The 15420-nt window shown below is 39.0% G+C and overlaps 1 protein-coding gene across 5 annotated transcripts in view; it reads right to left on the reverse strand.

The window, feature by feature from the left end:
* MACF1 (microtubule actin crosslinking factor 1) overlaps positions 1–15420 on the reverse strand; it is a 314885-nt gene that overhangs the window by 129990 nt on the left and 169475 nt on the right. For all 5 annotated transcript variants that reach the window (XM_045548191.1, XM_045548189.1, XM_045548188.1 and 2 more), the window contains 10 exons: positions 14872–15041; positions 11468–11646; positions 10641–10779; positions 9491–9684; positions 8204–8366; positions 7099–7182; positions 4425–4532; positions 4133–4231; positions 2062–2214; positions 1660–1748 (listed from right to left, as the gene is read on the reverse strand). In XM_045548191.1, coding sequence (XP_045404147.1) covers positions 1660–1748; positions 2062–2214; positions 4133–4231; positions 4425–4532; positions 7099–7182; positions 8204–8366; positions 9491–9684; positions 10641–10779; positions 11468–11646; positions 14872–15041 — 1378 coding nt within the window. The remainder of the gene's footprint in view (positions 1–1659; positions 1749–2061; positions 2215–4132; positions 4232–4424; positions 4533–7098; positions 7183–8203; positions 8367–9490; positions 9685–10640; positions 10780–11467; positions 11647–14871; positions 15042–15420) is intronic.

Here is a 15420-nt window from a genome sequence, read left to right on the forward strand (position 1 = left end):
CTTTTAATCTGTCACTCCTCTCTATGATTTTCAGTTTCTTCTCTTTAGATTCCAGATCCCACAGTTCATCTTCTTAATCAATTCCTTACCATTTTCCTTATACTCTCCACTCATTAACCTGATAAAACCCTACCCCCAGGTCAATCAAACCACTGGACTTCCCTGCTTCCACACCCCAGCTGCTAAGTATATCCAATGAGGAAAAAAAAAATCCCATAACCAGATAGAAAGATCATACTGGTTTCTAACCTCAATTAGGCCTGAATATTTCTTGACAATCCTCTTGGAAATTTCTAGCCAAGCCCCTCTTCCTTTGTCCTCAGTACCACCCTAACTTTCAGCTACCTCTCTGCCTATTTCAAAGAGAAAATACAGGCCAGGTGTGGTGGCTCATGCCTGTAATCCCAGCACTTTGGGAGGCCAAGGCGGGAGGATAGCTCGAGGTCAGGAGTTTGAGACAAGCCTGAGCAAGAGCGAGATCCTGTCTCTACTAAGAATAGAAAAAATTAGCTGGGTGTGGTGGTGTGCGCCTGTAGTCCCAGCTACTTGGGAGGCTGAGGCAGGAGGATTGCTTGAGCCCAGGAGTTTGAGGTTGCTGTGAGCTAGGCTGACGCCACGGCACTTTAGCCCGGGCAACAGAGCGAGACTCTCTCTCAAAAAAAAGGAAAATCAAGACCACTGGGCACTAATTCTCTAACTTTCTGGCTTCGCTCCTGACAAATTTACCTCTATCCACACCTTTCTTAATCTCCTTTCCCCCATACCTTAGATGAAAATCTGTCTCAACTCCTGTTTAAGGTTGTACTTTTTACCTGTTGATAAATTTCATTCTCTCCTATGTCCTCTGGGACCTTTCTCCTATTATCTCCTCCCTTTTGTCCTTGAAACTCAGTCCATAAAGTTTCTCCTATCTTTTTTTTTTTTTTTTTTTTGAGACGAGGTCTCACTCTGTGACCAAGGCTACAGTGTGCAGTGGCACTATCACAGCTCACTGCAGCCTCAAACTAATGGGCTCCAACAATCCTCCTGCTTCAGGCCTCCTGAGTTGCTAGGCCTACAGGCCCGCACCACCACGTCCGACTAATTTTTTTTAGTTTTTTGTAGGAACGGGGTCTTGCTATGTTGCTCAGGCCAATCTCAAAGGTATCACTCATAATTTTCATTTTCCTTCTCTGAGGTTTCCTTTATAAGCTGAGAAACCCTGAAAAGCCCTTTTGCATTAATCCACCCTTATGGATTCTACTATGCTGATAACTCAAATTTCTGTCACTTATGATGATTTTCATACATCACCAAACCCATAGATTTATCATCCTTAATATCTCTTGACTCAGTCTCCTCCTCTCCATCCCTCACCATTTCTTGCCTACACTGTCATCAGCCTCTTAACTGGCCTCTCAGCCTCTATTATAGCTCCTCTCAATCCGTTCTCTACATAATTGTTCTAGCAACTTTTATAAACAAAATCCAATCATGTTTAAAATCCCTCCCCATAGCCAACAAAGTAAAATGCAAACTCCTTAGTATGAACTACAAGGCTTTTTGTAGTTTGGCTTTTGCTGCCCTGAAGTCTATAGCCTGAATTCCCATCATGAATTTAAGTTTTAGCCAGATAGAGCAGGGCCCCAGATGTACCATAATCTCTCATTTTACACTCACTTATGACCATGCTTAGCTAAGAAGATCTGTGAAGTTTTAATGGCTTCAGAGACTTGTTCCTTCTTGGTTGTCAGCTCTTCTGCCAGAACCTATGTAGTACAAATAAAGAGAAAAAGCTTCAAAACCCAAGAATTAAGAGTCAAAAATTATTTGAAATTAACTTTCTAAAAATCCTAGGGAAAAAATGCAGCTTAGGTCAAATTATTATTACCAATGAGCTACAGCTGATTAAAAAGGTGGATGTACAAACAAGATGACTTCTTAAGTTTAAGTCCTAGAAGTTAACATTTACTCAGGCAACAATCACTTCTGGAATGGTCCATAGGTGACTTCTATTATTCCACCTAATGCATTATCACATATTATTCTACCCAGGTAGACGGAGATGGACCTTCTACTCACTTGCTGTTCCAAAATAGCTTTTTCAATGTCTGTTGATTCTTTGGACTGGGATGAGGTAGCTTTTCCTTGTGTATTCCTTGCTAGGGTAGACACCCAGCCCAAAAGTTCTTTAACCTTCTCCACATGTTCCTGTTTTTCTTCTTCTACCACTTTCTAGAACAGGAAATAAAAAATCAGCATCCCAGCAATATCTTACTCATTAGACTGGCAAGACTTCAGACTTCCTAAAACAGAGGCATGAAAGTTACTTACATAAGTAGGCAGTGAAAATAACCCCAACTTAAATATAATTTAGCCAGCCTACAACATTGCTCACAGGTGTCTGTGTGATACTAACAGCTAAATTTGTTATACCTAGGTTTAACACCTTTCTAAAAAAAAAGGAAAAAAAGTATTGTCATATATATGATAGGCACTTAATAGTTATTTATTTTAAAAAAGCCCTTCACATACAGCATCTTATTCATTTTCATAATTCCTAGGTTTACAGGTGAGGAGACTGAAGCCTACAGAGATATTAGGTATGTATTGACAGAAAGAAAGGCTCGCTAATTTACATAGGCAAAAGATGGTATGGTTAAAGTTTTCAACAGCTTTTCTAAGAGTGATTGAATATGTAGAAACTTACTTTGCAAAGACATAGAAGATATTTATAATTATAAAAAGATGATATGTTCATTACAACAAATCAACACAAATCTGAAATACATAATATATGTGGCTCAATCTTATTTCCCCAGAAATTTGACTATATATACGTATAAACTTGTTTCTATGCCATATTTTATCTTTGCAGTACACATAGTTTTTATTGAAATCATAATCATACAGTTATAACTAACTTTTTTCCTCAATATATTATAAATATCTTTCCATGTTAATTCACTTAAATCTATTTCATTATTTAATAACTTGATAGCATTCCACTGTATGGAATTTAGAAGTTTCCAATCTTTGTTTACAACTTTTTTTTTCTCTTTATCTATTTATTTTTTTAGAGACAGGATTTCACTCTGTCACCCAGGGTGGGGTACAGTGGTACCATCACAGCTCACTGAAACCTCAAACTCCGGTCCTCAAGCAATCCTCCCACCTCGACCTCCCAAAGTGTTGGGATTACAGGTGTGAGCCACCATGTCTGGCTCACATTCTTTTCTTCATGTGCTTACATTTCTATAATAAAGATACTTGGAAGTGGGAATGCTGGCTACAATATAGTCAATCCTTATTATTCACTATTCACAGATTCTGTATTTGTTGAATTCATCCACTCGCTAAAATTTATTTGTAACTCCAAAGTCAATACTTGAGCTGCTTTCGTGGTCATTCCCAACCATGTACAGAGCAGCAAAAAATTTTAGTTGCCCAATGTACATGTTACCAGCTGAGGTAAAAAAAGGCAATACCCTGCCTTCTTGTTTTGGCTCTCACACGAGTATCCTTTTCCCAGTCGACTTAGTGACATGTTTTTCACATTTCTATGATTTTTGTTGCTTCATAACATGATTTCACTGTTTAAAATGGCCTCAAATAGTGCTTAAGTGCTGTCTAGTGTGGCTGTGATGTGCCTCATTGAGAAAATACATATGTTAGATAAGCTTCAGAAGTAAGTTACCAGTGCTTTTTGCCATGAGTTCAATGTTAGTGAGTCAACAATAAATGGTAAACTGTCTTTAAACAAAAACATGCATAAAACAAGGTTATGTACTGATCTATTGACAAGTGTTATGACCAGAGGATTGAAGGAACCTAACCCTGTAATTCCCCTAGGAGCAATGGTTCAGTACTTGCCAATGCAGCAACTTTATAGAACACAACTATTGCAAATAATGAGAACTGGGGCTGTGTGTACTTTAAATTTTGACAAATGAGGCACAGGATTTTTAAAAAAAAATTTTTTTTAGACATGGTATGTCATTATGTTGCCCAGGCTAGACTTGAACTCTGGGGCTAAAGTGATCCTCCCACCTTGGCCTCCCAAGTAGCTGGGACTACAGGCACGTGCCACTGCACCAGGCTAAGGATTTTTAATTGTAGTTTCAATGAAAATTTAGGACACAAACATCCTTACCTCCTCCTCCTCCAGCCGGCGGAGTGCATCACTGATGTATTTCACATGCTGAGTTGTTAGGGTCACCAATGCTGTGTAGCGAGTCCTTAAGTCCATGAACTATATAGTTCAAAAGAACAATTTAGATAAACTATCTGCCAAAAAGCTAAATGTAAATAGTTGAAAATAAGAGAAATTCTCATGGAGTCTCATACTCAACAGAAAAGTGAGGCCTACATCAAAATGAGGCCAGACACATGAGTCTTTCCTTAAGGGAAGACAATGGCGTATTTTCTTCCCCCACCCTTTTCACCTCTTGTGTAATGGCATCGGAAGAGGAAAGCATGCGACGGCGCTTGCCAGGGGACTTCTGCTGTGATTCCACAAAGGCCTTGTATGTCATCAGTTGTAATTCATAGTCCTAGGAAAGGAAAAAATTTCACTATATTTACTTAGGGCTTTATAGCTCACACACATCATGTAATAGAATCACAGCATTTTATTGCTGGAAGGCATTTTGGTGACCATTTAGGCAGGAGGTTAGCAAACATGTCCTGCAAAGGGCCAGGCAGAGAAGAATATCAGCCCATACTATTTCTGTCATGTGGGTGAAAGCAGCCATAGGCAATATGTAAATGAAAGAGCATGGTTTTGTTACAATAAAACTTTGCTGATGGACACTGAAAATTGAAGTTCATATAATTTTCACGTCATGAAATATTATTCTTTTAAAATTTTTGTCAAACCATTTCTCCTGGGCCATAGAAAAACAGGCTAGAGTATGGGCTAGATTTAGCCTGAGGATCATGGTTTGCTGACTCCTGAGTTACAGTATGTTGTTCACCAAGCAACTCTTTCATTTCATATGTGAGGAAACTAAAGCCCAGAGAGGGGACGTGAATTTTCCTAATTAACTCGGTGGGTGAACAGCAGAATCTCAGTCTTCTAATCCCTAAACCAATGCTCTTCTCATTTCACCATGCTATTCTGCCGCTCCCTCACAACCCTGAGAGTGCTGCCCTAGTCCAGGTCCTCTTCATCTCTCACATGGAGGGGTGAGGTAGCCTCTTATGTACTCTCACTGCCTCCAGCCTTACCTCCAATTATTCTCTACCATGCCACCAGAATAATTTTTCTAAAACCCAAAGATGACCACATTGTTACTCTGCTTAAAAGCTTTCAGTGACCTAGAGCAGAGCTTCTCAAACATTACTATGCATACAAATCATCTAGGCACTTTATTAAAATGCAGAATCTGATTCAATAGGTCTGAGATTCTGCATTTCTGAGAAGCTCCCAGGTGATGCTGATGCTACTGGTTCAAAGACAACATTTGAAGAGCAAGAATAAAAGACAAAGCCAAAACAGCTCAGCAAGGCCTCGATACAATGGCCCCAACTTCCCCACTCATTCTTCATAGTCACTGCTCCTCATGTAGCTTCTAGCTGCACCAGAATACTTGCTATGTCCTCACATAATCATGTATTTTAATTCCTCTGTGCCTTAGATGATGCAGTTCCTTTGCCTAGAATGTCCTGCTTCTATTGTCTACTTAGGAAACTCTGGGCAGAAGAAAAATATGAAATTCCAAGTGCCTGAAGGAACCCATAAAAAAATAGTAGTTGCAACAATAATAAAATAATAATAATAATAATAAAAGCAATTCCTACCACTAACTGTTGCCATTTTTCTTAGCTGCTAAGGCATGGGTCTATGTATACGTTATCTCACTGAATCTTTACAATCATTCAGTTAGGTAGTCATTGTTCCCATTTTACAGAGATAGCAACAGAAACTTAGACTAAGCACTTGCTCAGTCTCAAGCTTAGAAAAGGGTGAAGCTAGGATTTGAACTCAATTCTTTCTTACACCAAATCTTTTGCTATTAACTGAAGAAATGTATTTATTCAAAAAATATTTGTTGAGCAATCTACTAAGTACCCACCGTTGTTTTGAATCCTATACACAAGTGGAGAACAAGTCAGAAAAAACCTTGCTCCCCTGGAACTTACATTCTAGTGGAAAGTCACAGAATAAACAAATAAATATATAATAATCTCAAATCATTTTTTTCTTTAAAGATATTGTAAGAGAAACAGGAAAGGGCCAGATCATGAATGTCTTCATAAACCATACAAGACTTAGAATTTTGTTATGTATATGATATGAAGCTATTGGACCATTTTGAGCAGGAGAGTGACATGATCTGATGTACCATTTTTCATCTATTATAAGGAACATCTTTTCTCCACATTTAAGTATCTCTAAAATTGGAATATATCTTACAATCAATGGTTTGTCACACAATTGGCAGTTTCTTTTCTTTTTCTTGGTATGCATGAAATTATGGTGTCGCTTATAATCAGTGGGCTATAATCAAGATTCAGTGACATACAGTATGTTCTAAAAAGTGGAGTGTGGCTACTGTGTGGGAAAACAGTCTGTGGAGGAAGGAGCAGAAGCAAGAGACTAGCTCAGAGGTACTGTAGTGGTCTACAGAGGATTCCTCACTCAGCTGTGAACTAGGGAAACAGGGGAGATAATGAGAGGTAGTCAGACATATCTGAAGACAGAGCCAACAGAGAATATAAACATTAAAGCAAAGAGAAGAGTTTAGGACGATTCTTGGGATTTTTGCCTCAGCAACTAAGAAAAATGGCGAGATTATTTCCTGAGATAGGAAAGACAAGTGAAAAGCATATTTGAGAAGAAAACCCAAACATTTTGTTTTTGTCATGATAAGTTTAAGAGGCCTATCTATGGTCACCCAAATGGAGACTCCTCCAATCCCAGCCAATGTGTGGTACTTCTCTGAGCATCCCCAAGCCTGGGGCCATAGGAAGTACACATCTGCATAAGTGAAGAATACAGCCAGCCTCTAGCATAAGAGCTCTGCTTAATTTGTCCAGAAACAGAACTTACAGTGACAATGCAGATTTTCCTAAGCTGAAGACCATTTTTGTTCCCTGTGGATGTGGCAAAGTTACCTTCACAATAGTGGAGTATTGCTGGGAAAATTTTTGACACTGGTCCAATTTTGTCTGATTTCTCTCGATTTCTGCAAACAGATCCTAGGAACCAAACAGTACAACATCATTGTTGTCATTATCATCACTGAAACAGCTGAGCATTTACTATGTTCTAAGGCAGTGGTTTTCAAACCTTAGCTGCATCAGAATCAATAGGAAGGCTGGTTAAAATATAGTCTGCTGGGCTCCACCTCCATAGTTTCTGATTCAGTGAGTCTGGGGTTGGGTTCAAGAATTTGCATTTCTAATATGCTGCCAGGTGATGCTGATGCTGTTGGTCTGAGGTCCACACTTTGAGAACCACTGTTCTAATAATTTTACATGTATCACTTCATTTCATCCTAATAAAAATAGCCCTATAGGGCAGGTTAAATAAATAATGAATTATGTCCATTTCATTAATGAGGAAAAGAACCTGCAGCCTTGGGGCCACATGTGGCCTCCTGGATCCTTGAGTACAGCCTTTTAATAAACATCCCTTTTAATAAAGGGATTTATTTGTTCTGTGAAGTTTGGATTCAGTCAAAGGGCCACACATGGATATCTGGAGAGCCACATGTGGCCTTGAGGCTGTAGGTTCCCCACCCCTTGAAGTAATTTGTTAAAAGCGTTCATAGTAGGAGAGTGAACCAGGACTGGAATCCAGGTAACGTAACTCCAGACCTCATACTCTCAACCATAATGCTAAAACAAAACAAAACACCAAGAAAAATGCTTTAAATGAAATCATTTTCTTCCACTCACAGCTTTCCCTGGGTTTCCAAATCCCCAAATTCTAATCCTAGTAAGATAAAATGTAGTATCAAGAAACAAAATGAAGATAATTTTAATCTGCCCATCTAATGGTTTTAATATACAGTTATAGAAACTCAGGATTGAAGGGACTTTACAGGTCCTCTAACCTAAATGTGAAACCAGTATCTTGAGACCATCCTTCTTGAACCCATCTAAGAAGAAGGGGCTTGCCATTTAGGGGAAGATTTAATTGCTAGAACATTATTTTCTTTTATAATGAACTAATTCTATTCCCCTGCAACTTCTACTGTGTTACTGCGACACCCACCGTCTGCTGGCTGAGCTGCTCCGACAGCACTCTGCTATCCTCAGCCTGGCCTGGCTTCATCCTTTCCTGCTGGGCAGTGGTCTCCTCGATCCACTTGATGAGAGTTCCATGGCAGGCTCGGTAATCTCCCAGAACTTCCTGGATACTTTCTAGCTCAGATTGGCTGCAGAAGCAAAGGGAAACTGCTATCAGATACTTTGCTATAAATACAGTAAAGTAAATGAGGCAATTCCCTCCTTAGCCCATGCTCCCAGTTGGGCTTAACCACAAAGGATGCATCTTTATTTATGGGGAACAACAATGCAAGGCTGAATGAGACCTATGCATGTACCCAGTGCCCTATGGTGTAAAAAATGAGCAGAAACCAGTTATGCACTACTAGCCCTGGAAACTGCCTTGTGGTCTGGCATCCCATGATAATCTTTGTCACATTTTTGACCTAGCTTACCAAGGATTACCAGGATTGCCAAGAATGTAGTACTGGCTGTACACTTCTGTACCCTGATGATGGAGTACCTGTCAGTGTACCACAGTTATGATTTATGAATCACTATAATTTCTTCAGCAGAGAGGTAGGGGTGAAAAATAGTAATTTCCTTTATTTCCAGTAATAGTTATACCACTTCTGTTAGTATCAACTAGCCGTGGGATAGTAATTCAATTAGAGAGAATCAATCCATACTTATATGAGTTGCTAAACCCCTCTCCCTACCCAGTTTAGCCTCAGAAAGATGTAATTTTTCTCTTTCCTATTCATATCTGTCATCCAAGGCAGGACTGCTAGTAACAAACACCACTGAATCAGCAAATGAGATGGAAGCAAGAAATGCTACAAAGCCCCACTATGAGAAATGGCTCATAGTTGGATTCAAAGTGAGTAAAACAAGAACTGGAGGCCGGGCGTGGTGGTTCATGCTTATAATCCTAGGCATTATAATCCTAGGCACTCTGGGAGGCTGAGGCGGGGAGGATTGCTTCAGCTCAGGAGTTTGAGACCAGCTTGAGCAAGAGGGAGACCCCATCTCTACTAAAAATAAAAATATTAGCCAGGTGTGGTGGTGGGACGACAGAGTCCCAGCTACTCAAGAGGCTGAGGCAGGAGGATCACTTGAGCCCAGGAGTGTTAGTCAGGACAACAGAGCAAGACTGTGTCTCTAAAAAAAAAAACACGCTAAAAACAAAAACCAAAAAACAAACAAAAAACCATGAATACACAGATATAACTATTTTTGTTTAAGACCTAGTCCCTGAACTCTAATAGGAGGAAAAGGTGGGGCCACCACTTACCGAGTCTCGAGCTGGGCAATGACTCGGTGCCAACGCTCCTGCAGCTGGGAACCTTTTTCCTGGTAGCGTTCCAAATCCACATTTCGCTCTGGTGTCAGACGACTCAGCTGCTCTGCCACAACCTTAGCCTTGGCAATTTCCTCGTCTAGGACTGAAAACACTGAATTCTTCTCCTTCACATCACTAAGCCAGTGCTACAAAAACGTAAGCACAGAAACAGGGTAAATATTCTCCACACTAAAAAGAATTCACACTGAGATAGGAAACAAGGACATTGTCTACAGCTGGCTCCAATTCATATCTGTGATTGTGCCTTAGAATGTTTATGCCAGAAACACCTCCACAGGTCATGGTCTCTGCTTTCCTGATGCACACTGGGAAGCCAAGGGCAGGCAGTACCATATAGAGAAATGTGCAAAGAACTCGTATTTAAAACCTGGCTTCACTGCCTATGTGCTATGAAACCAACATGATCTCACCTGCAGCTGGAGATAAAAATCTCATCCACTTCAGAGTGGCTTGTGAGAATCAAATGTGGTAATAGCTAAGTAATTTATAAACTTACGGCATAACCATTGACTATATCTGATTAAGCCATGATTTAAGAGAAAAGGGAGAAAATAAATTTAAAAAATAGCCCTTTCTCTTCCATTTCTAGCTATACAAATTTCTGAGCCCCTCCTTCTTTGAATACATTATTAAAATATTTAAATATGATATTCTGCCTAATTCAAATGCAAACTTAAATCAGTGTCATATCTTCCAAAATTGCATTTCTCAGACTGGGCTCAGTGACTTACACTTATAATCCTAGCACTCTGGGAGACCAGTGGAGAGGATCGCTTGAGCTCGGGAGTTTGAGACCAGCCTGAGCAAGAGCGAGACCCTGTTTCTACAAAAAATAGAAAAATTAACTGGGTGTGGGGGTGCGCACCTGTAGTCTCAGCTACTCAGGAGGCTGAGGCAGGAGGATCACCTGAGCCCAGGAGTTTGAGGTTGCAGTGAGCTATGATAATGCCACTGCACTATACCTAGAGTGACAGAGTAAGACTCTGTCTCAAAAAAAAAAAAAAAAATAACTGAATTTCTCTGCTAACCCAAAGCAATGGATACGTTCAATTACTCTCCTAAGAAACTCAGAGCAACCTACCCGTAACGTAGACCGATGGGACTCCAGAGCTGAGAGATCTGCTGGTACTGCTTCTTCTTGACTCAGCTTGATTTCATAACCTTTGACCAAGAGTTCAGCATCTTGTATACTACGCACTATAACATCGATTGTCTTTAATCTGTGGGGATAAAATCATCTTCTTTCATCAACATATAAATTTTAAGAGCTAGATTACATACCTAGAGTGCTGCAGAGGGGTTCATAAAATGTAACTACCAAAATCAATTTCACCATTTTTAGATGATGACAGAGTTTGGTGAAAACAAGAAAGCGTGGTATATATGCTGCCAAGTTAAGCCAATTCAAAGTAAAGTTTTAAGTTGTACTGGGACATGCACATATGTGGTGGACTCATGGACAAGAGGCATTAGGCCAGAAACCCACCTGACACTGTAAAGAGTCTAAGATCTGCTACTCTTGAAGGTCATGGGTGGAGACGGATGGGTGGGGGAAGACATTCAAAAACTAATATCTAGTTTAGCTGACAACTTTTCTTTTTATTTAGTTTCTCTCCCTTTCTCATAATGTCTTTAAGTGTTATTCAGAGGTATCTAATCAAACAGAGATGAGGTACAAAAGAGTCCTATCACCGCAAATCAACTCCTTATCCATATCACTAACGTTTGTTTATTGCAGTGCAAATGAACCAAGTCCATGTTATTAGGAACTATAGCCAACACCTCTCCTCATGGGTACATGTAAGATCTGTACTGTCTCTGGATTATTCATAGAACACTCCAGTCCTTTCCCCTTCTTATCCCAATGGATAACACTACCTTTTGGACCCAAAACCTCAGCTCACTTACTTATTCAGATAGACAGTGGAGAGACCATAGACATGATCCATCTTCTCCACTAGCAGATTCAGTTCTGAGCGCAGAGTTGGGACACTTGAACCAGATGGAGACTGACGGAGAAAGCTGTTGCATTTCACGGAAACAGCATCCAAGTCTGACCTCAGTTGCTGCAAATCCTCCTGGGTACGCTGCCAGGAACAAAACATGTATTAGCTGGGTGTGGTGGTGCACATCTGTGCTCCCAGCTACTTGGGAAGTTGAGGTGGGAGGATCACTTGAGCCGAAGAGTTGGAGGCTGCAGTAGGCTATTACTGTGCCACTGTACTCCAGCCTGGGCAACACAGTGAGATCCTGTCTCTAAAAAAAATTTGAAAAGTAAAAATAGGGCCAGGCATGGTGGCTCACCCCTATAATCCCAGCAATCTGGGAAGCTGAGGCAGGATCGTTTGAGGCTAGGAGTTCGATACCAACCTGGGAAACATAGTGAGACTGCTATCTCTACAAAAAGTTTTAAAAGTTAACTGGACATAGTGGCATACACCTAGAGTCCTAGCTATTGCTTTAGAATTGGATGAAGATAGATATGTATGAATTCATGATTGTGTGTGTGTGTGAGACATGGATCAATAAATAAATTGTTCTATATATGTTATATATTTATATATACATGTATATATGCATATATATATAATATTTGTGTATATATGCATATATGTAAGTATATGTTTTCTAGCTCTGTCTGCCAAGTGATCCTATAAGTAATGACATCCCAACAACAATGAGCACACTCAGCACCCAGATCTTGGTTTCTAAATAACATTCTTCACCCAAAAGAATCAGAACTCCTTAGAGAAATAGATGATTCCAGGGTTGCGGCTGGCAAAGGCAAGATGAATCTGGAACACTTTGTTTTGTCAAAAAGAAAAGAACTCAAACAACAACAGGGACATGTTAAAAGGACACAGGAGGCTCCCACTGGCTAAATTTGGGAAATGTGGAGCATCAAAATAATGAAAACAATGATAGTAACAAATTATATATGATTAAATAAAATAAGAAACTGTGAGTACATATCGACATAAATAACTAAAGAAGAAAGGAAAAGAGGGAGAAAAGAAGGGAAGAAAAAAAGGAAGGAGGGAAAGAAGAATGGGAAGTAGGAAGGGAGGGAAGCAGAGAGGCAGGCAGGCAAAAAGAAGGAAGGTTGGTTTTCCCTTTTAATAGAATGTAAATTTTAAAAATGGAGAAGGAACGACAAAATTAAAAAATCAGTTTTTGCAAATGTGATACTTTCATAATTGATTCAGTCAAGAATCAACAATAGAGGCTAAACTAAAACTAGCTGACAGAAGTTTGATGAAAAACAGGATATTTAAAAAAAATTGTTTTAAATTTTTTTGTGGAGATGGTGTCTTATTGTGGTGCCCAGCCTGGTCTCAAACTCCTGGCCTCAAGTGATCCTCCCACCTTGTCCTCTCAAAACAATAGAATTATAAGCACCACCAGCCCAGGAAAAAAACAGGGTATTTAAATAGTCTCAAAGTATCTCCCCATAATGTACGCAGTAATTACAAAGGGAAAATAGTAGACAGGAATTATAGTTAACATCACCAATAATGAGACAAATGATTGTCTCACGTCTCCTGATATGACACATCCATGTACCAAGGGCACACTATCACTTCTGTGGCATTCCTGCCAAAAATGTAAAACCTGAATCTAATCATGAGGAAGCCTCAGATAAATACAAAACAGAAGGACAAAATATTCTACATTTATTCTATAAAATAAACAGTCTGCATCTCCAAAAATGTTAAGGTCATAAAAGATGATGAAAAGGTGAGAAACTGTTTCAAATTAAAGAAATCTAAAGAAACACTGCAACTAAAGGCAACATGTAATCCTAGATTGAACCTTGGACCAAAAATATTTTGGGGGAATAGGGGTATAAAGGGCTTTATTAAGTCAACTGATGAAATTTTAATGAGGTCTGAGCTTGGATAACAGTATTAAATCAATGGTAATTTTCTGATTTTAATTGTTGTTCCATGTATATGTAAGAAACTTTCCTTTTTTAAAAAAATGCACACTGAAGTATTTAGGGGGTAAAGGAACATCATGTTAGGAACTTACTCTCAAGATAAAAAAAGAATATTATTATATATATATATATATATACATAGAAGAAAATGATAAAGCAAATGTAGAAAAATGTTAACATGGGAAATCTAGGTAAAGGTATGAGAATAAAACTTTTTTATACATCTGAAATTATTTCAAAACATAAAGTTATAAAAAGGGGGCAGTCTTTTAGAAGAGATGAATATTGACATTTATTTCTTAGTGTGTTCTATTTTCTAGGGACAAATAGATTTTGGATGACTCTACAGAAAAGTAAAAAGCTTCATACAAGAATTACAGGCTCATACAATATGTCTCATATTATATCCCTCTCAGCCAGTAAAAATTATACTGCCCTCTCACCCTTCTCTTTAGGCTTAGGAATAACTAGGAAAGGTAAGAAAAATCACTCCTCCTCATTAACCATTCCTTTCCATCCTCTTTAAACTCCCAGATCAAATGTAATAGCCTTCATAGAGCTCTTTCATACCATTCTAAGTAGAAATGTTCTAGTAACACCCTAAATTCCTACAGTGATCTTTGCTTGGAAATCTAGAAATACACTAGTTTCTATCTTATGACATCTGTTATACTGAACTCTCCAATTATAACTTAACCTTTTATTCTTTAACTACACTATAAGCCAAAAACACAGGCCTTGGCTTATATTTCTTTGCATGCTTCAGAGGACACAATAAAGCAATCAATAATTTGCTGCTTTTACTTCAAGAACTCTACCCTATATCTATTGTACTTTACTTTTCTAGGAAGCTCATTATATATAACTTTTAAAACAACTATGTGACTCATGCATTATAATCTCTATTTTACAAGAAAGGAAACTAAGGATGAGTTAAGTTGTTCAAAGTCACGGACAGAGTGTGCATCAAAGCCCACATTAGAATCTGAGTCCTTCCTTCTGTGTATTGAGTCATATGACTGAAGGTAACCATGTCACTGAAAGTAGCACAGGTACATAAGGGATAGAAAAGAGTGCAGCACCTTTACTAAGCAGTTTTAAAATACACAGCCCGAATGCACTGCTTAGAACAATTTACTAGTCTGTCTGCCTTCTCAACTCTGCAGGAAACTAATCAACAGTCAGCAATACATGTGGAGCTGAAATCATGCTTCTCCATAGGTAAAAGACATTTATAGGCTACAGGGAAGAAACCCTGGGTAGGACTGTCAGTCCATTTCTTCATTTCTTAGGATCCATATTCTTTTGCCATCTAATTAATTCTGAAGGCATTCCCTCTGCAGTCAGCACCCATCTTGTTCTTAGGCCTTACCTCTTGCTCTGCAATCTTTAATGCATTGTCCTGCCGGGCATCTTTGTCAGTCCTAGAGCTGCCAAGGGATTGAATGCGTTTGACCACCCTCTGTTCACACTCCTCCAGGCGTAGCCGGATATTCTTCAGCTCTGAAATGTACATCTTGGCCACAGTCTCCTCTTTGTCCTCTGTGAATGCACAAGCACAGAACACCATTAAGCTCCACAGCAGAAGACAAGCAAATATGAGGAAAACGGAGCTACCCTCAGACAGAGGGCATTACTGGCTCTAGAGACCTGATATCCCACCGATAAAATGATGATCTTAAATTTCACACATTATATACCCATCTTTGAGGATCCAAACACGTTATATTGTGAAATATATATATCACAGAAATGTGATAGGTTGATTAGCAATAATAAGTGAAATATCAAAACTTCTTCCACTATCTAATTTTGAGAATTCATCTCTACAAGTTTTTCTCTACCTCAAATTTCTTAGCAACTCAAATGGAAAAATGTGATGATGTTATTTTCTAGTTTATATGAAGGGTCCTGCAGCACC

Source organism: Lemur catta, chromosome 3 (assembly GCF_020740605.2).
Source record: "Lemur catta isolate mLemCat1 chromosome 3, mLemCat1.pri, whole genome shotgun sequence".
NCBI lineage: Eukaryota > Metazoa > Chordata > Mammalia > Primates > Lemuridae > Lemur > Lemur catta.